Below are 22,292 nucleotides of genomic sequence, written 5' to 3'. Positions count from 1 at the left end.
ACTCGATACTTTTCGTTCGGTAGCAAGTTATTTTGGCATCGATACTTTTGAACCAAGTACTGAGTAGGTATCGAAAAAATACTCGTATCGATACCCGATATCAAGGCGAATTTTCTTTAAACAATTTTTCCTCCACTAATATAAATCGACCAGTGCTTGATGGATTTTTAAACGCCAGCGACCTTCAAATATTGCAGACGTAAATTTTTTCCTGAAACCAGTATGAAATGAAGTTTTTCAACAGATATTTTTGCTGTTCTTGCATCAGGGAATCCATTTTCGTGGTAGCAAAATACCAAAATATATATTCAAAATATATGTTTTTAAGTTCATTGCATGCTGTTCTTAGGCCAAAAGAATAAAAATCTGAAACCATTATCGGACAATATTATTTAAAAAAGACGCAAAGAAGAAATTTCGTATCGAAATTTAAGCTTTCTAAGAACTCACCATATAAAATCCTGGAATTTCGTCAACTTATAAGCTTTTATTATTCGGAGTTTAGAATTCGCCGAGGATGATTAATTAATTTTTTAAAAATTTTAATTTACTCCAACTCATACGGAATACCTTCATAGCTAAAAGTACCGATACGAGTAGGTATCGATACTTCAGATCCGATATTTTTCGTGTATCGATACTTTGTTACGATACTGCTTTCAAGTAAAGGTATCGATACCATATCGTTTCATGCCTATTTACCAGCTGTACATCTGTTTCCCGGCAGGGTACATTTACTTATAGGTATGGTGTTCATATAGGCGTAACAGATAAATTATCACTGTAAATTTATGATTGAAACGTCTCTTTTTAAATTGAGCATGCAGGGACTCCTATAAATATTCGAAATTATATGGGTATTATTGCCAAATGGATATTAACAAACATAATTTTTCATATTAGAAGCAGTACCAATGTGTATAAAAATCAAAGATGTTCCCCGGGCACTGGAGATATCAAATAATTTAAGAAACACAATTACATTGAATCGAATACTGGGTCCACACCGTGATTTAATCTAATACATATAACGGTAGATCTCACAGTTTTATGCATAGACTTAATTGGAGTGGAGTTACTAGAAATTGTTCGGGTCATCTTCGCTTACGCAAGTTGGCATATATGTATGCTGAAAATGTCAAGATCTATTTAAATGAGGCCACTTGAGTTTTTCGTATGTTTGGCATTTATTGACTGTCGACTAATGTTGTTTAAAGCCTACTTCATGTACTCCGTCTAATCCAGTGGTTGGCATACGAATTGTTGAACCAAGTCATTCAAGATTTCGAGACATTAGGGAATGCGTCAACCTCGTGAATGCAGAAGGTACTTGCGGAGCATAATACTCGTTAACAGGAAAAAGTGGGGGCACACACCGTTTTTTTTGGAGCAGCAGACGGTAGGTAGTTGACAAAGATTTTGAAAGCTTGATAAAATTTTCTTCTTCTTTTTTGGCGCTGAACCGCCTAAGCGGTTTTGGCCGAGTTCAGCAAAGCACGCCAGTCGTTTCTCCTCTGTGGCAACTGACGGCAACTGGAAACGCCAAGTGAAGCCAAGTCCTTCTCCACCTGATCTTTCCATCGCAGTGGGGGCCTCCCTCTTCCTTTGCTAACACCAGCGGGTTCCGCGTTGAATACTTTCAGAGCTGGAGCGTCGGTGTCCATTCGAACGACATGGCCAAGCCAGCGGAGCCGCTGTATTTTAATTCGCTGCACTATATCCATGTCGTTGTAAAGCTCATACAGCTCATCGTTCCATCGTCTGCGGTACTCGCCGTCGCCAACGCGTAAAGGCCCGTAAATATTCCGCAAAATCTTTCTCTCAAACACTCCAAGAGCCGCCTCATCGGATGTTGTCATTGTCCATGCTTCTGCGCCATATACCAGCACTGGGCATGATGAGTGACTTATAGAGCGTGGTTTTCGTACGACGAGAGAGGACTTTATTCCTGAATTGCCTACTCAGTCCAAAGTAGCACTTGTTGGCAAGAGTGATTATGCGTTGGATTTCAATGCTGACATTATTATCGGTGTTAATGCTGGTTCCCAAGTAAACGAAATTCTCTACTTTCTCGAAATTGTAACTGCAACAGTGACGTGGGTGACTGTGGTGACTGTTTGTTTGATGACAGGATATACTTCGTCTTGTCCTCGTTTACCACCAGACCCTTTCGCTTTGCTTCTCTATCCAACTTTTGTTACCGATGTTATCGGCATAAGCCAGCAATTGCTTGCTCTTGTAGTAAATTGTTCTTGAGCGGTTCAGTTCTGCAGCTCTTATTATCTTCTCCATCATCAGATTAAAGAAGTCACATGAAAGGAAGTCGCCCTGTCTAAAACCGCGTTTTGTGGCAAACGGCTCGGAGAGGTCTTTCCCAATTCTGACGCAGATGGTGGTATTTCTCAACGTCATTTTACACAGCCGTATGAGTTTTGAGTGGATGCCAAATTCAGACATATCGGCGTATAGGCCACTCCTTTTAGTGCTGTAAAAAGCGGCTTTAAAGTCGACAAATAGGTGGTGAGTGTCGATCCTTTTCTCGCGGGTCTTTTCCAAGATTTTGCGTACTGTGAATACCTGGTCTATGGTGGATTTGCCAGGTCTAAAGCCACACTGATAAGGCCCAATCAGTTCATTGAGTTGATGCTTGCACTTTATCAACTCCTCGCCGCCGTACTTGAATAGCTCAGCTGGCAGGCTGTCAGCTCCAGCAGATTTGTTGTTTTTCAGCCGCGTTGTTGCTATACGTACCTCGTCATGGTCAGGCGGTGGAACGTCGACTCCGTCATCATCGATTGCGGGCTCGGGTTCTTCTTCTCCCCAACTTTCGGTGCTGCTACCATTTAGTAGGGCGGAAAAGTGTTCCTTTCATAATTTAAGTATGCTCTGCACATCAGTTACTAAGTCGCCATTATTGTTCTTACAGGAGTACGCCCCGGTCTTGAAACCTTCCGTAAGTCGCCTAACTCTCTAGTAAAATTTTCGGGCATTCTTCCTGTCGGCCAGCATTTCAAGCTCTTCGCACTCACGTATTTCGGCCTCTCTCTTCTTATTGCGGCAAATACGTCTCGCTTCCCTCTTCAGATCTCTATAGCGGTCCCACATAGCTCGCGTTGCGCCCGATCGCAGCTTGGCCCTGCAGGTGGCATCTTTTTTCTCTGCAGCTTCCTGACACTCCTCATCGTACCAGTTGTTCTTTCGGGCTCGCTGAAATCCAACTAATTCTTCGGCGGCGGTACTTAATGAGTGGGAAATGTGGTTCCACTGCTCGCATATGTCGGTTTGTTGAAGAGCGCTCTCTGAAAGCAGGTGTGAGAGGCGAGTAGCGAAAGCGCTGGCTGGTCTAAAACACTGGAAGAGTGCCTTCCGTCTATCACAACATGATCGATTTGGTTTCTCGTTTTTCGATCCGGAGATAGCCACGTAGCTTGATGGATCTTTTTATGCTTTAACCTAGTACTGCATACTACCATGTTTCGGGCCCCGGCGAAGTCGATCAGCCTCAATCCGTTGTCGGACGTTTCGTCGTGGAGGCTGAATTTTCCGACGGTGGTTCCAAAGATCCCTTCCTTCCCCACCCTGGCATTGAAGTCGCCAAGCACGATTTTAATATCATGACGGGGGCAGCGCTCGTACGTGCGCTCCAAGCGCTCATAGAAGAGATCCTTGGATGCCTCATCCTTCTCTTCCGTCGGGGCATGGGCGCAGATGAGCGAGATGTCGAAGAATCTCGCTTTGATGCGGATTATGGCTAGACGCTCGTCCACCGGGGTGAACGACAGTACTCGGCGACGGAGTCTCTCTCCCACCACTAATCCAACTCCGAATTTGCGTTCCTTTACATGGCAGCTGTAGTAGACGTCGCAAGGCCCCAGACATTGTTTGCCTTGCCCCGTCTAACGCATTTCTTGGATGGCGGTGATGTCAGCTTTTGTCCTTACGCGGACATCAACCAGCCGGGCAGAGGCACCTTCCCCATTAAGCGTCCGGACATTCCAGGTGCATGCCCTCAAATCGTAGTCCTTTAAACGTTTGCCGTGGTCGTCTCATCCGAGGCTTTGCCTTGCTTCTTCACTGGAAGTGGTTTTTACGTGGCGGGTCCCAAACCCAGCGCACAACCCATTGCTGGGACGAGGGTGGTTTCGCAACCAAATACACGTTTATATAGCGAGCCGCTTGCTCCAAGCAGACACCCGCTTGCAGCCGCACCTACTGGTGAACAGACGCTGCAGACTTTAGTGAGCCCTTAAACCGAATAGGTCGGAGTGGCCCCACCGAAGCTCCCTCTCTTTCTGCCGGGGCCCAAGGCTCCACTCGGATTGGTTACCGCATCTCGCGCATGGGTTGCTCACGTTGCTCAGAGTGCGCGAACGAGGACGCAAGATTCGGGATTGAGTATAGCCATGCAACTGTAACTGCATACCCAGCGCAACGACTATACCCCATTACACTCCAACTATACCCCATTGCACTCCCTCATAATACTGTGGTGAAAATTTCAATATTTGAAATGACATAACGAAACGCCGAAACACGTACCCTAAATGCATACTTTAACAATAAAAAATAACAAATCTTTTGCAATTTTTTTCTATTTGTATTACAGCCTGTTCTTTTACCTCAACGCCAAATACTATTGATTAGAATCTATGCATAAATAATAATGTTTTTAATGGAATGTTTTGAATGAAAATGTCCAATATTTTTTTTTATGAAACAGGAGCAGGAAATAATGTTACTCATACGCCATATCGTACATAGGCGTACTTGTACATACTCGTATATGGCATATGAGTAACGCTACGCGCACTGCAGCCGGCATCGGCCGAATTGTGCTCGGCCGATATCGGCTATATGCGGGCGATATGAATAAACATTTAGTCTGTTCCTTTGAACTTCGGACTAAAACCTGTGGAACTGTCAAACTACAATTTTACGCTCTCAAATGAGAGTAAAAGGAGAACAGATGCAGAAGTGTATAGGCACGCAAAAAGCACTATTTCCTGTAAAAACGTCAGACGGTTTGTTTACATGTCATTGGTACTACACTGATTTGGCTGAAATATATATTTCGTTGTTTACTTCCATTTTTTTAACAAATATAAGGTTCTTTGCTTTCACCGCTTTCTGTTTTTGTTTGCACATGTAAATCAGCTGATCGTTTGACACTTTTCATGAACTTACAGGAAAAGAAACTCCGGACTAAATCCAGTAACTTCTGACTAGGAACAGTTGCTCAGTTACTCTCTCAAATGTGTTCCCACTTACAGGTTTTATGTCAATAGGAACGACTTCCTGTAAGTTCTGACTAAATCCTGTAAACCGGACTGCTATTGGAACAGACTAATTTGTGATTATATGAGCGCTCTCACACATAAACCGATACCCGAACCCACAGTATACAGTAATCCAGATAGACAAAACAAAAAATGTAAATATACTTATTTGACAATTTGTTTGAATGTATTGGTTGATATTTTTTTACAGTTGTCGTTTTCGTTAACCCAAATGAAATCAAATTTAATATTTTCTTATAGTGAAAAATATTTTAAAGTCACATAAAATAAAATAACGGGAAAAATAAAATTCCAAGAAAATCAGGAGTGAAGCGTTAGCGATTGTGACCGGATGTAGTTCCTACATAAGTCATACCGCGTTCCGGACACAACTTTGAGTGAATAATTGAATGAATAAGGGCTGACTTTGGAAAATGGTCACATCGATCATCGATGACGAGAAGAATTGGTTCAGCCGTGTCTGTTTGTAAATACGCTAACTCGAACAAAATTGAGATATTTTAAGGAAAGTCGTTGCCGAAGTTGCCTTTGGTATAGTTTAGGTTAGAATTAAATTTTGCCGAAATCTGTCAATAACTACGCCCACCTCCCATGTAGTAATTAACAATAATTTTGTTTTATTATTATGTTTTTTATGAATTTTGCTGTTTAAATTTACATTTCGAATATATCAACAAACATTTGTCGGTACTTTTACACCAGCCGTTGCCTATGGGTTAATGGCAAAAAAATCCTACACATGCACAATATTTCATGCATTAATTTTCAAATAAGCATATTGTCAAAGGCTGGTTTACTGTATACTGTGCCCGAACCGACATCGGCCGTTGACGTCTGTCAGTGACGATAAATTCAAACATGTTTGTTTCTCTCGTCCGATGTCAGATGAAAAGTACCAAAATGGACTGCGAAAAATTAACTTATTGGGTGCAAAAATAAAAAAATTACATATAAAATCACATGTTTAGAGTATGTCAATTAAAATGTATCAAAATATTTCGCTGCTTACAAAATTGTAATGAAAACTAGATTTGTGTGTACAAATACGGTTGGCAAATAATCTGGTTAAGTGTGCGCATCATTTCGGACGGTCAAATTGTACGACCGAAATCGGTCGGCCTATCGGATGCAATGTGCGCCTAGCGTAAGATTTTCCATGTAAAAGCTTCAACCTTCGGTTAATCGTTGCCTGCGTTACTGTCGCTGCAATTCGCAAATGAAATTTTTTGATAAGTTGTTTGTTTAATAATTAACGAAACGATTTTTTTTTGTTTATGTAGTTATGCAGCCCTGCTTCAAACTTGAACTTATTTTACTAGAATTGAATTCAAAAATAAAGTAGCGGAATAAAATAATTGAAAATTCTTATTTTTTTGCGAGCGCTAACTCTCACAATTATTATTTTTTTGATACAGTCTAGTGTATATAGATACACAAGCATTTCAAAGTCACTTGTGAATAGATTTCTATCGAAATTTATATCTGGCACAATTGTTTCATTATCGTGTATTTTATTTTTTCTTGTTTTGTTATGTTAAGGCAATGTTAAATATAACAAACTCAGCGTCAGCTATATATATTTCAGTTTCATATCATGTGGATGGTATATTTAACACCGGCTCGGGTCGGAAGCCTACACAGAAAGAGGTAATGGCACTCCAAAAAATTAATATAATATAAGAAAAGATTTTTGTCCAGGACAAAAGATCTGCGCCGTTCACTCGACTTTCAAAAATGTGGTGTCAAATGGTGTTTGTTCGTGCGATCTGTTTAAATACACACATATACAACCCCCATTATCTTCTCCCTCTCCCTTTTATCCTTTCGCCAAACTAAACGTGCCAGTTTTTCTTTTGGGTTTCTGATCTGGCAACTCTGCTTATAGGCTATATAAAATACGGATTACCGTAAGTCCTTACAAGAAGGAATAATATGTAGTATAATTACCTTATTATAAGGCTTATAATAATAATAATAATAATAATAGATTGGCGCTTACACATATGTTAGTGTTTGGCCGAGCCTCTCCTCCGACTTTTAGCGTGCGCCTTGATGTTGTCACACAAATCGGAGGGACCTACAGTTTTACGCCGACTCCGAACGGCGATTGTATTTTTATGAGAAGCTATTTTTTCATGGTAGAAATACACTCGGAAGTTTGCCATTGCCTGCCGAGGGACGACCGCTGTTAAGAAAAAACCCTTTTTCTATATTTTTTTTGCGATGTTGCTTTGACCAGGGCTTGAACCCAGGTGTTAATGAGTGAAAGCGCGTACTGCTTACCACTACACCACAGCGGCCGACTTATATACATATAAGGCTTATAGATCATATAAAATAAACGCTGCAAGCAGCGCTGTAATCGTATTACTTATTTCTTACAACTGTGTATACCATTTTTTTGAAGGGGGTCTCATCTCACAACGTTCGTACTAGTTTCGATCAATCAGCGGTGTCGTTTTCGTAAACTTACATCCCATGCAGTGCAAGTAAAAAGTGTGTGTGTTTGTAATTGTTTGTGCACGTGTACATATAATTTAATTTTACCAGAGTTATCTGCCACTTGCTTCAAGGCACAACAAGCTTGTCGATGTTCCACGTCGCATTTCATGTGATCGACCATACAGTAATATACCAAATTGCACCGACAACAGGGGAGTTTCGTTTTTCCTGTCAAGTCATTTTTGCAAAACTGGTACAGAAAATTTAATAAACAAAGAAATGATATTATTTATGCATCACATGTATATTTACTTACGTTGCAAAGGGCTACCAAAAAATGTTGACGTGGTTTGAAAACGTACTCAACATAATCTTCATCGTCAGATGACTCGACATCACTTAATGGACCTTCATTAAGAAGTTTTTGCAAGTTTTCTAGCAAAGTATTGGGCAAATCAGTGCTACCTAGATTTTTGTGTGCGCGTCCAAAAGAAGAACATATGGGTGGGTATTATTGTAGCAATTGAAGGATAGTTCGTAAATGCAGTACTGCGGAAGTACTAATATGTGTAATAATGTACATCATTTATACAAATATGAAGTAGCTTATACTAACATTTTGGTAAAAGGTTTGGATAGATCGACTTTAAACTCGAATAATTTACGTATTACACGTTGCTAGGACACGCAAATCCTTGCAAACAAATATTATATGCATGTATGTATGGCATATATGCACATACGTAAAAGCGGTTTCTTATGTTCTTGGGATTCAAAATGGATCCAAATTAAAATCAATCCGATTCGCCTGAAATATTTTCCTCAGAGGTCCTCTGAAATCAGATTGAAACAATTTCGAAATGATGGACCCAATATGGCAGGGGTTCCTAAGGTCACTTATTATTTTAAAAATTAAAAAAAAATTCATTTGGATTTGCCATTTTGAATTTTTAAAATCTGGTTTCAAATTCGTAATTATCGACCTCAAGAGTCCCCGAGGAAAACGTTTCAGGCTAATCCGACTATTTTTCAATTTAAAAAAACAGGCTCCACATTCGTAATCAGTAATCCCAAGAAAAAAGAAAACCGGTTTTAGTTTTTTTTTAGTGTTGATTTTTCCGGGGCATAAAAATTGCAAAGCAAAATGTAATATATGTACAAATCGCTTGATTCCTGCTACCACTTTGAGCTAATTTTTGCAAAGGATTTGCCTTGGCTCCCCAATGACTACTAAAAACACTGCTTTACACCAAAAATGCACACTGGATGCCACTATCCAATTCCTATGTAAAATCTCGCTGATTTCGAAAATCTAGTTAATTTTTTTTCTAAGGATTCGAGCTATTTGTAATTTTCAGCTAAAAATAAAAGTGGTTCCACTTAATCACGTATATCTTATGAAGAAATTTAACAGTCTTAATACGAGATATGGCAAGTGAAAGATAAATAAATTTTCCATAAACTGTGTATACATCGCTTTTCGATAGCCCTGATAGTTTCCGAGAAATATTAATTATTTCACTTTTTTTGATAAAATGGGGGAAAAAAACTAAAAAGATAACCGGTTTTGTGTATTATTTTTTCATTTGCGTTAAGGCCTGTTCTGTTACCAAAAGACAGGGGTCGAAAATAACCCTCTCCACTTTGAACGTGTCCCAAAATAACCGTTGCTATTTAAGAGAAAAATAACCCACACAAAATAACAGAACAGGTGGTTTATTTTTTGTAGATGTGTGCTCCTGTCAGTGGGAAGGGGTTATTTGCGATTTGTCAACCAAATAAGAAATAACAATTTTTGCTTTGATTTGTAGAGCGAATCAATTTGATTTGTCATTTTTCAACTAAATAATACTTTTTTATGCAACGAAAATAAGATTTTCAAGTTTCTTCCAGCTTCTAGTTCTACGAAAATCTTCGTGGTCCTCGGGACTAATTTGGGAATATCGAGACTTCTTCGGGTTTTCGTAATCTTCGGGACTACTTCGGGATTTTTCGACTATTGCGGGATTTTCAAGACTACTTTGGGATTTTCGAGATCCTCGGGACTGTTTCGGGATTTTTGAGACTTTTTCGGGACTATCAGAATCTTCGGGACTAATTCGGATTTTTGGACTGTTTTGCGATTTTTGGACTATTTCGGGATTTTCGAGACTTCTTCGGGATTTTCGGATTATTCGAGATTTTTAGACTATTTTGGGACTTTCGAGACTACTTTGGGATTTTCGGGATCCTCGGAACTAATTCGGGATTTTCGGAATCCGACATGGTCCCGATAATCCCGAAATAGTCCAAAAATCCCGAAGTAGTCCCGAAGATTCAGAAAATTCTGTACGAAATATGAACATATCATACATAAATACCGGGTAAATACCCTTCGTGTTTATTGTAAAATATTATATTATCTATATTATTTGATGAAAGGATGAAAAGGCCTGTTAAACCTATACATTTGTCTGCTAGTTTTCCTGACCCAAATAGTCAAGGGCACGATTTAAGCACATCAGATTATCTAATTACGACGCGGTTTATTTATGATATGGGTAGAAATTTGAATTTATCGACTGCTGAGTGGAACATCGACCTGCCTCGGCAATAAGTTCGGAAACGCACTATCTCAAAAAACGTTTCAAAACGCCCTATTTCAGAATTCGTTTCAAAAACGCCCCATCTCAGCAGCCGATTCAAAAACGCCCTATAACACCACATTTTCAATACATTTTGAAGTGACACAGGACGTTTTTGAACCTTTCTTCAACCAAATTCTGAGATAGAGTGTTTTTAAATTTGAAATTGGGCGTTCTTGTAAAATTTCTTGAGATGGGGCGTTTCCGAACTGGCTACCGACATAGGTCGATCTTCCACTCAGCAGTCGATATGTAAATGTAATGGTGGACCTAACAAATTATAAAGCTGGAGAAGATTTGTGGGCTACAAATTTTGTGTGGAGCAGCATCGAAGAAATATCTTTTTCCACTTTGCAACAAAGTATTTGCATCCTCAGAATTGAGCAAGATAGCGGTTAGTATATTGACTGTTCCATGCACTTATGGTGCTTCATCTAAAAAAAAAAAACGAAACACATTATCTATTATCTGCAGAATAATAATAATTCTGTAATATTCATTTGCACATCTGCAGTATTTCGGTTTGCCTACAGTTAGGCGCAAGCTTTAAAGAAATTCCATGTCAGTGTCACTCAAGTATGTGCTGTAACAAGGATAGTACCGGGTGACTTTTTCAAAGCAATTGCTTTGAATTCATTTTTATAACGCCTAACAGAGTAAATCCTGGTCTCTTTTTGTGCTGACAACAAAATCGAATCAGGGCGCCGATGAACAGTTGAAAAGTGCTACTATTTTCACATCTATTCCACTCTAACTTAGGTAGACTGCACTTGAAAAAAAGAGCGCTCGCCCTCAGCACGATTCCCAAATTCTGGATGATGACATTCCTTCTACCTCGAAAAGGGCAAAAACCCGTGCAACTTTTGACCAATTCAAAGATGCGACAAATGAATCTACAGAAATAGTTTTTGAAGAAATTAATACGGAAATACAGATTTGAAAAAATCGGAAAACAAAAGTTGTGAGGATGTTTTAAAATATCGGGGGAAAGCTAAAGATTTGCCCCTTCTTAGAAGTCTTTCAAGGCAAATTTTAAACATACCAGCTAGCTCAGCAACTAGTGAAAGAGTTTTTTCTGCGTCAGGCAGAATTCTGGAAGAAAGACGTACACGACTGCTCACAGTGGTTCGGATCGCAAATCTAGCTGGACGAAACTATTTAAACAAATACTCGTTGATGGATCTTTACACCACTTCTTACCTAGGGGATTTTTGAGTCACTGATTACGAATCTGAAGTCACTTATCAAAAATTCAAAATGGCGGATCCAATATGGCGGACGAAAATTAAAAAAAAATCGGTAGATTTCTATGAAACTGGGTATCTGGGGGTTTTCTAGGTCGCTGATTACATATCTAAAGTCATTTACCAAAAATTCAAAATGGCGGATCCAATATGGCGGACGAAAATTTAAAAAAATCGGTAGATTTCTATGTAACTGGGTATCTGGGGATTTTCTGGGTTGCTGATTACGAATCTAAAGTCATTTACTTAATTTATTTTATTTACTTCGGAACGAGCATTTTCATCAGATATTTCTTTCAATTTACTAATCACATAATCACGGACACCTTGTTGTCTTTTAGAAGTTTCAGCAACACCAAATGTCAAACAACTCACTTCTTAAGATTTTATTTACCATGACTAAAATTTAAGATCACAGCAAGAAACACAAATAAATTTCAGAAAAAATTTTATAACAGCGCTTAAAGATTTGCATGCCTGTTGTATAATTTTTTTAATTTCAGAAAGCAGAAAATTCGCGAGGTACTCTTACATAACCAAAGGTTTTATAACTCCAAGTATTTTTCTGTTTTCGTCCAGCTAGATCTGCTATCCGAACCACTGTGCTGCTTGGTGAAAACCTCGACAAAATTTTATTTTTAAACAAAAATATCAGCTAATGTAATTTTAATATTACATACGTTGAATAAATATTGATACCAATTGTTTTTTGTACTTGTAATAGATACATAAGTATGTATGTATATCCGAAATTTGTTAAAATAATAATAGTGCCTTCAGCCCTTGCTAGGCGTTTGGCCAAGCTTTTGTAATAATAATTGTGTGATAAAAGGCTATTTATATGAAATACTATTTATATAAATAAAGTTTAAATTTCAAAAAAATGTCCGTGAGAAACCGTGCGTGAGCGTGCGTGATTGAAAAAATAGGCGTCGTGAGCGTGCGTGAAGGTGATTGAAAAAAATATAGAAGGACGTGAGTGTGCGTGATTTAAAAAACCATCAACGTGAGCGTGCGTGAACGTGAACCAAAATTACTCACGGGCCCATCTCTATTAGGAATCTCTTCAATAAAGAATACGACGGGAGAATACTTCCCAAAAAATTGCACCGACAGAGGATAGGGTAACAACCTTTTCAGATACCCAGACCCCGAGATTGAAAAATGGAATTACTATTCTTCATTTTTGTTGGTTTTACTGACATTTCTTAACAAAACTTTAACTCAAGGTCACAGTCTATCGGAAAACATTTGACGAAGCTTGACTATCCTGGGCTAAAGGCACAAAAGTAACCCCGAGAATTTGCCACAAACCCTGAGCCCCGAGATTTGATCGGAGACCCATGAATCCCAAGGTGAAAAATCCAATCTGGCAACCTGAGCCCCGAGATTTGATCGGAGACCCATGAATCCCAAGGTGAAAAATCCAATCTGGCAACCTTAGCTGAGGATGAAACCATAAATTCCGCTAATTCATTTGACGAAGCATCTTCCACATCATTCTCCTTTCAATTATTTTCGGAGTGAAAATGACAATAAAAAATTTAGCGTCTGTGACTAGATTTTGATTTCGCTCGTGTAATATGATGTATTGTTGCAAAAATAAGTATGTTTGTATAATATGGTTTTTGTTTTAAGTTTAAATCTATAAATATAAATGTGAATGTCGGTTTGTTTATAACTTCTGAACTGCGGCACGGAATCGTACGAAACTTTGCACACTTATTTGCTTTTACCCCAGGAAGGTCACAGGCAAAGAGAAAAATAGGCAGTGCTGGAAAAGAGGGTGTGGCACCTCCTTTACTAACTTATATTTTCATATTGTATATCTCTCGAAATATTTGTGGTACAGCATTGGAACTTGCTGTCGAGATAAATAAAATTAATTCCATAATCATGGGGAAAAAATGAGCGGTATTGGAAAAGGGGGCGTGGCACCTCCCATAGGCGTGAACTATTTTATCAGCTGTAACTTCGGAACCGTAAGTCACATAAACTTGAAATTTGGTTTGCAAACATATCTATGGTAGGTGCTTGTAGTAAGGTATATATAAATGAGTTTGAAAAAGGGGGCGTAGCACCTAACATAGGCTTGGAATTTTTTATCAGCCATAACTTCAAAACTACAAGTCACATGACCACTTTAATTCCTTCTAACGTGGGGCGAAACCCGCGGTTAAAGGCTAGTTTATTATAAAATTCATAAACTTTTGCAGAACTAGGTATTTGTTCACTAAATTTTATATGACATATTTTATACCCAACTTTTGGGTAAATACCCGGATATTTACCCAATTTTCGCATTTTACCGGGTATTTACCATTTGGGTATTTATTACTTATCCCATCTCCCAAATCCAATTTTACGGAAAACTAATTTTACACTCCTGAAATACTCATAGTGGGTCTTCAACTTCGCTTGGAAAAAATCCCACTTTTTCGACCTATACATCGTGATACGGTCTAATGTAATACGTCCTATGTATTTACATATATCGCTAGCTTAGAATGAAAAGTTGCTAAATCCCATTCTGCAAATTTTACAGAAGAGGAAAAAACTTCTTATAGCCATTTTCTTCTAGTATTTCGCAAAGCTTTGAATTCTACATTTTGCCTATTTAAAGCAAAGAAATACTCCATACGAATCAGAGGGATTCGATCTTTATTAAAAGATTTCGTACTGTTTTCGCCTTATCGGATTTTCGGTGCTTCTTTTGGATTTAGAAAATTTTCCGTTCACTGAATATAAACGAGAATAAATAAAACAAGTACCTTTATCCTTTTCGAAACAATGCATTTTAAATTTTTTCCGGCCTCCTGTATCAAAATATGAGTTTTCATAAAAAGTGGACTTAGCAACTTTTCACTCTAAGCTAGCGGTATGTTTTAGTTTTAGAGGTATTGGCAGATATTCATAGTCATATTTAGTACTCAACTAAGTCGAAACTATTCTAAGTCACAACTAAAGCTATTCATAGTCGCCTTAGTTTCGACTTTTCTGGCTAAGTACCAACTTAAAATTTAGTTTCGGCTGCAGCTGCAACTAAGTCGTAACTAGGAGGAAGTATTTTATCAAATTAAGGGAAAACAGACGAAATATGTAAAAATTAAGTTGGTAGAGGGTGATTTTGATAATATTGAATAATCTCCAATTAAAATTTACAAAGATCGATCCATTTTAATCGGAAGATGAAATTAAATGCGTATTACAATTCGAATAAAGCTACATCACAATTTTATAATTGGAATAATTTAGATAAATTTTCAAATAATAAGTCAGTTTCACGCTAGTTCTTCTATCTACTATTTGTATGTTTCACAGCATGCTTTCGATAAACATCGACTTCACATCACTGCGGTTGTTCTGGCTATTTCACACAATTAACAAAAAAATGATATCTTATTCTTTTGCATAATCATGCAATGAAAATAAAAATTACATAAACGGATGACCAAACTTGATATCTATACATATAATAAAATTGTAACAGGTCGATGTCTGTACATTATAGATATTAAGGAAAAATTAATGTGGATGGTCTTTTTTAGAGCACCAGAACCCAAATCAACCATTTTTAGAATTTTTGTCTGTCTGTCTGTCTGTCTGTCTGTCTGTCTGTCTGTCTGTATGTTTGTTCGCGCATCACTCGAAAACGAATGGATGGATTTGAATGCAGTTTTCACCGATGTATTGCTAGAGGTCTAAATTAAAATTTAGGAAGAAAAAAATTAGAGAGTTGCCACCTGTTTGAAAGTTGGAGTTTAAGTAAATTGATAAGAAAAAATGAATATTGCAATATGGGCGTCAAAAGAAAGAGAATGAAGAAGGCTTACAGCCAGAAATATTTTTTTAGAGTTGCCACCTGTTTGAAAATTTACATTTAATTTAATTTATAAGATAAATTGAATATTGCAATATGGGTATCAAACTGAAAGGGTTTAGGAAATTATATTGCCGAAAATATTTTTAGGGAGGGCTGCCACCTGTTTGAAAAATTTGATTGAATTAAATGATAAAATAAATGAAATCTAAATCTACATCTAGATATCTATACATATAATAAAATTGTAACAGGTCGATGTCTGTACATTATAGATATTAAAGAAAAATTAATGTGCGGGGTCTTTATTAGAGCACCAGAAGCCAAATCAACCATTTTTAGAATTTTTGTCTGTCTGTCTGTATGTCTGTATGTTTGTTCGCGCATCACTCGAAAACGAATGCATGGATTTCAATGCAGTTTTCACCGATGTATTGCGAGAGGTCTAACTTAAAATATAGGAAGAAAAAATTAGAAAGATGCCACCTTTTTGAAAATTGGAGTTTAAGTAAATTGATAAAAAAAATGAATATTGCAATATGGGCGTCAAAAGAAAGAGGCTAAAGAAGGCTTACAGCCAAAAATACTTTTTTAGATTTGCCACGTGTTTGAAAATGTACATTTAATTCAATTTATAAGATAAATTGAATATTGTAATATGGGTATAAAACTGAAAGGGGTTAGGAAATTATATTGCCGAAAATATTTTTAGGGAGGGCTGCCACCTGTTTGAAAAATTTTATTGTATTAAATTGATAAAATAAATGAAATCTATATCTACATCTATACATATAATAAAATTGTAACAGGTCGATGTCTGTACCTTATAGATATTAAAGGAAAATTAATATGGTGGGTTTTTATTTAAGCTACAGAAGCCAAATAAACAATTTTTGAATCTCTGTCTGTCTGTATATTTGTACGCACATCAGTCGAAAACATGGAATTGAATGCAGAGTTTTCACCGATGTATCGCTAGAGATCTAGCTTCCAATATAGAAGAAGAAATTAGAGAGTTGCCACCTGTGTTTAAAATTTCAGTTTAGGTCAATTGATACGGTAAAGTGAATACTGCAATATGGCTGTCAAAAGAAAGAAATTTACAAAGGCTTACAGCTGAAAATATTTTTGGGGAAGGTTGCCACCTATTTGAAAACTTTAATTTAATTTAATTGATAGCATAAATTAAATATTGCAATATTGGCATCAAACTAAAATTGTATTCATTAAAATTTGTAAAATAAATGAAATATTCTTGAACTTTAATTCAGTTAAATTTATAATATAAACTAAGTGTTGCCATATGGGAATCAAACGAGAGTATTTGAGAATATGTTAAAGAAAAATTAATAGGGGGTTTATTAGATCAACAGAAGCCAAATATAAAATTTTGGTATGTTTGTCTGTGTGTTTGTAAGCGCATCACGCAAAAGCTAATGTATGGAGTTAAATGCAGTTTTCACCGATGTACATCTTGCTAGAGCTCTAATTGAAAATATAGAATCCATTTTTTTTTTTTTTTGTTTTAGTTTATCGTCGATCATTATTCCTAGATATTTGAACGTATTAACTTTTTCCAGTGTGTCGTAGCTTATATTTAGAGTTAGCAACGGACCGTTCTCAAAATTTCGCCTTGATATAACCACAAACTTTTTTTTTTCTGTGTGGAAGGTTTTTCGCTAAAAAAAATTAAAACTTTTCGTTGTTGCTGCCAAAAAATTAAGAAATCTGAGACGTCGCGTTTTACAATTTCATACAGTTCTCTTTACAATGTATTTCACTAAACTACTAAACGGCTGCACCGACTTGGTTCATATTTGGCAACATCTTGAAAATAAATATTCTGACCAAAAATTTACTCGGTATGTAGCTCGGGATATTCCTAAAATTCTTATACAGACTAACCGCCCAATTCTATGTTTTCTTGATAAATTTTTTGTAAAGAAATTTCATCAAGATTTGTATCAAGCAAAAGCTTCGTTCGCATTCTGTGTCAATATTTATATAACAAAAGCTCTACGATTTCCACATTAGTGGAACTGATTTCCACATGAGTGCAACTGATTTCATTGTCACATATGAAAAATATGAATTTAAAAGCGAAAAAGCTTTTGACTTCCGTATCCGAGTAGGTAGAGATGTCGACTATAATTCCGTGTGTCGCAGGTTCAAATGCCGGCACATGGAGTATTTAATTGTTAGAAACAAATTTATTAAGATACAAAATTTATACATTTCACATGAAATTTCAATTTGTCAATAGCATTTTCAATCTTGATAATTTATCAAGAAAAGGGCTTTTGATTTCTGTGCTAGAATACCAATTCTTGATAAATAATAAAAAATTGACAAATTATAAAGATTTTAAATTTATCAAGTACACAGAATCGGGCTGTAAAAAACCAATATATCTCTAAACCCAATTACGCTGGGAACTGAAACTTAGCACTGATGTATATATTGCAAATGCATTGGGAAAGGGGGCGTGGCTCCTTCCTTCCATACAAACTGAACTTCCCATATAGCTTATCTCTGGAACTACTTACGCTAACGTCCTGAAATTCTACACAGCTACAGTTTTTATCAATACCGTACTTATGGCGAAAAGTGGTAATTATTGGAAAGACTGCATCGATATACATTTACGTAAACGCGCAAGTATCACTCGATTGGGAACAATTTCCTTCTAGATTTCTAAATCCCATTGAAATATTGTAACTTTGTTTTTAGTTTTTAGTAAAAGGTAAAATTTATGTGAAAATTTTGAAGAATTTTTTTAAATTTTGCACAAAGAATGGAGCTTTGATTTTTCGGGTTTCGTTATAGACTGCCCTATATCTACATACCTATTTGCATAAAATGATAGCCGTTTTCGTTGTTCGGAATAAACTCAAAAACCACTGAATAGAGTTCCGTCAGATTGTCGGAGGTTATCTGACATACATATATTACATGCTACTAGAAAACTCGCTAAGTGGTGCTGGAGTAGAGCTATTTATAAAAATCGTATTTATTAACCGATTTCGTTCAAATTTTAAATGTGAGCTATGTACCTGTATGATGGAAAATTCTTTTGATAAAAATTTACCCGATTAGTGCCGCTGGAGTTAAGGTTGAAATTCATAACACGTATTCATTTTATGGTAAGCAATGGTTTTGCAGAAAATTAACCCAATGGATGGCGCTGCAGCCGAAATGTATAGAAACCCCGTGGTTGGTCTGCTTTGGCCCTATGTTTAAGTTATACGAATTTAGTTTTCAGATGTCTAAATGAAGAATGGGGTTAAGTTTGTAAAAGTGGTGAATTAACAAGGAAAGATCACCGTAGGTATATCAATTGCTCCATTTGAAAGATACTTAACAGATCACACGACTCATTTAGCAATGTACCGGAAAACTTTTCATCCTATAGGACAGCGAGGATTCTTGGCCCTCCTATAACAGAAAACTCACTTCTGTGCTCTTGAGTTTCCCTATAAGAACTTTTATTGGCATACGCATCGCACCAATGTTGTAGTTGCAAGATCATACAAAAAGATTACGGATGCTTGGCAGAGATCTCACAGGTGGAAATAAGACCATTGGTAAAGCTCATGACACCAAAAGAGATAGGTATTCCATATGGAATCACAGCGTTACTATTATTGGCCTATGTGTGAGGAGGATACTGCACCTTAGTGGTTTCAACTTAAATCAAAAATTTTGACTTTACAGACTAATTTTGTTTTTAAACGCTCTTTTGCATTGGCCAACCAAAAGCTCTTATTAGGCGCCGCGAAGTAAGCGGGCATTGGCTAGTTATTTAATAAAAATGTAATTTTTCCAAATTATCGTAAAGAAAAGTCGATACATTTTCACACTCGTTTTGCTATACCGTAAACTAAGTCGAAACTACTTAGTAGAAGTCTGAAATGCGACTGTGAATAGAGGTAAATTTTAAGTTGGTACTTAAATTTAAGTTGCAACTTTGTTAGTTTCGACTTAGTTGCTGGACTATGAATACGCGCCATTGTTTTTTCTGCTTTGCTAGACTTCAAAATTTAAATTTTTTTGCAAAACCAAAAGATTTTCTACGTCTTTTCTTAAGTATTTTACCAGATAAAGAAAGTAGGCGCATACTAGTTGCAGAGGATAGAGTAATGATCAATATATTACACTTGCAACATTTTTAAATCATTTTCCCGTTGGTGAATCTACAAAACGGGTCAATTTAGGACTCGGAGTGGTTGCTAAAATATTCAATCTGCACATCGCACGTTTAATAATTATTAATATAATATTAATATATATTAATATGTATTATAATATAATATTAATATTAATAATTATTATAATATGAGACATTCTTTTCATATCGGACACCAAATTTGGTATCGCACTTTCGATTGGCTCAAAAATTTTTGTATGGGTTCTATATATGAAATAAGCTAACACGTATTCGAGGAATTTTTTTTCGCTTTTTCGTGATTCTGACTAATCATGTGCTTCTTCAAATCGTTATATCTCGGGTTCTGCTCATCGTAGAGACTTCATCTTAACGTCATTTGAAAGCTAAGCTCTTCTACATATATATAAGATGGTCACGATTGTCCTAAAGCTAACTTAGCTATTAACAGTTGAACTTTTTGAAGTTGATTTGCATAGTGAAGACCAGTAAATTAGGGATTTAAAATTATACCATCGTAATTCTTGTTTAATTCTCTATAGGTGGTTAAAAAAAATGGCGAAGATATGTGTTTTCCGTCTGTCTTTTTGTATACCAATTGTATGAACTATTGTATTGTATGTCCCACAAAACTGAAATTTTGAAATAATTCCAATTTCCAAATATTCTTTTTCGGCCTATATAATTTATCGGGCTCTGTGCCGATAGCCAAGCCCGTGCCCATCTCTAATTACTATACCTTTTAAATTTTTAACTTCATTCGCTAAAGATCTTTGGTTTTCTTTACAGTTCCGCAGCAGCATTGTGCAGGCATTGCATTTTTTACTAAATAAATTCAGCTTATGAAAATCGTAAACAACATACCGTTAGCCACAGAAGCCTCCAATTTCTTTTGTAGATTTGTAATGAAAGCACCCTGTTCTGGTAAACTATTGTTCGGAGAACTTTTCTTTGCTGTCACCGATTTTACATCCGTTGTGTTTCCACATTCTTTGCTATTATCTAAATTCGAACCCTCTGGAGATTTCCGCTTGCAAACCTCCTCAGATTGGCTAGAACTAGGTTTATCCTCACTGTTTTGCCGCTCTTGTAAAAGTTGTGTACGCATCATTTGTTGCAATAACTGCAAGCTATTGTTTTGATCAGACATTGCCTGGGGAGGCGCTACTTGGCTCTCAGCTGAGGTCAATCCTGGACCATTGTGGTCTTCAACAATGGCTTCTTTAATAATTATTCGCTGTTCTTCCACATTTTTTAAATTTTCTTCAACACAAACATTTAACTCCCCACTTTTGGTAGTTTCAGGTAGTACATTTTTTAATTCGTTTTGGCGCAGTTCGTTATTTGAACGATTTCCCTTATTTTTTGGTCTATTGCGTTGACGAGCTTTCTTCTTTTTTCCATCCATAATCGTTAAAAAAACGGTATTTATTACAAAGTTATGCAATTGTTTCAACAATATGCGAAATCAAATGCTTGCATATATATTTATTTATACTGTTCACTTTGAATTTTTGCCACCGAATGCAAGCTGCGTCTGACAAACCCAATGCATTAGGTGCCCTCACATCTAATTTAAATCTCAGCAAATTTCTTGTACTATTGTTAGTATTGTACATACAATGCATATTAGAGAACTACAAGCCCAATGAATATTTCTTTTGGTTATTTGTTGTCGCTGCTTAATCTTTGTATTTTCAGTCTGTCGTTCTTTTCAGTGCTTGCATTGACGATGGTTTTTTGCAAATATCGTTGTTGCATCTGCATAAAAGTAAATTATATTAACGCATCCACATATATTTATATACATATGGCTCATTTCACGGTGACGGATGTGACATTTCCACTCACATTTTAAGGCTTAATTCTTAAACTGTAATATACGAGGTATACACAATGCCTAGAAAAAAAATATCAAAAACAATTTAATCCAAATGAGTTATATGAACTTTAGTCACTGTGACGTGTGTGACGAGTACTACTTACTTGTATCAGAGTTTTTCTGCTAATTATGTCTTCTGCCTATGATTTTAAATAGTTCGTTGTATAGTTAAATAAACATTTTCAACATTTACGCCAAAGTTACTTACCTCTATTGGAAATTATAGAATATATCGAGCCCTAACCGCCAAAATAACGTAAGCGACATTTTTAACAAAATTTTATTTTTGATGCAGAAATGCATCTAGATGCTCTAGGAATATTTCTGCATCAAAAAGAAATTTTTGAAAAAAATGTCGCTTACGTTATTTTGGCGGTTAGGGCTCGATATGCTCGAAACTCAACTGTGACGGGTATGACTTGACTTTGTGATGGGTGTAACAAGTTGGGTATGAATTCGCAAATACATATTATTAGGCAACTAAACTAACTTTATCTCTCAAAAAATCGGACACATAAAAGATTCTTCCACCTAAAGACGAGATAATCCTTGATCGGACTCTTCATCCCCACTGTCTGTCTGAGTCATTGTAAAGTACCTTATTTTTTATAGTACTACACTTTTAAAGAGGCTGTTACCTGTCAAACCGTATGAGTTACTGTTTTTTCCCTGACAAGTGAAGTAATGGTTTCTTTTTATCCGTGACAGCATAGCTTAAGTTTTCCCATCGCTCGAGCAACATATCTTTATAATTAGCTTTATCATCGGTGATCACAAACAGATATATGATACATTTCAGATCAGCAGATAAGTAACGG

The 22,292-nt window shown here is 36.6% G+C and overlaps 1 protein-coding gene across 1 annotated transcript in view; it reads right to left on the bottom strand.

Moving 5' to 3' along the window:
* The window catches only part of LOC118740044, a 69,364-nt gene extending 48,114 nt beyond the window's left edge, over window positions 1-21,250 (bottom strand). Inside the window, exons 1-3 of the mRNA XM_036471541.1 lie at window positions 20,457-21,250; window positions 8,056-8,204; window positions 7,845-7,989 (exon numbers count right to left, since the gene is read on the bottom strand). Coding sequence (XP_036327434.1) covers window positions 7,845-7,989; window positions 8,056-8,204; window positions 20,457-21,000 — 838 coding nt within the window. The 5' untranslated portion in view covers window positions 21,001-21,250. The remainder of the gene's footprint in view (window positions 1-7,844; window positions 7,990-8,055; window positions 8,205-20,456) is intronic.
* Window positions 21,251-22,292: the final 1,042 nt, after the last annotated feature.

The sequence above is a fragment of the Rhagoletis pomonella genome, unplaced genomic scaffold (genome assembly GCF_013731165.1).
Source record: "Rhagoletis pomonella isolate Grant_MI unplaced genomic scaffold, Rhpom_1.0 Rhpom_scaffold_00005, whole genome shotgun sequence".
Classification (NCBI taxonomy): domain Eukaryota; kingdom Metazoa; phylum Arthropoda; class Insecta; order Diptera; family Tephritidae; genus Rhagoletis; species Rhagoletis pomonella.
This window is presented reverse-complemented; position numbering and strand designations above follow the sequence as displayed.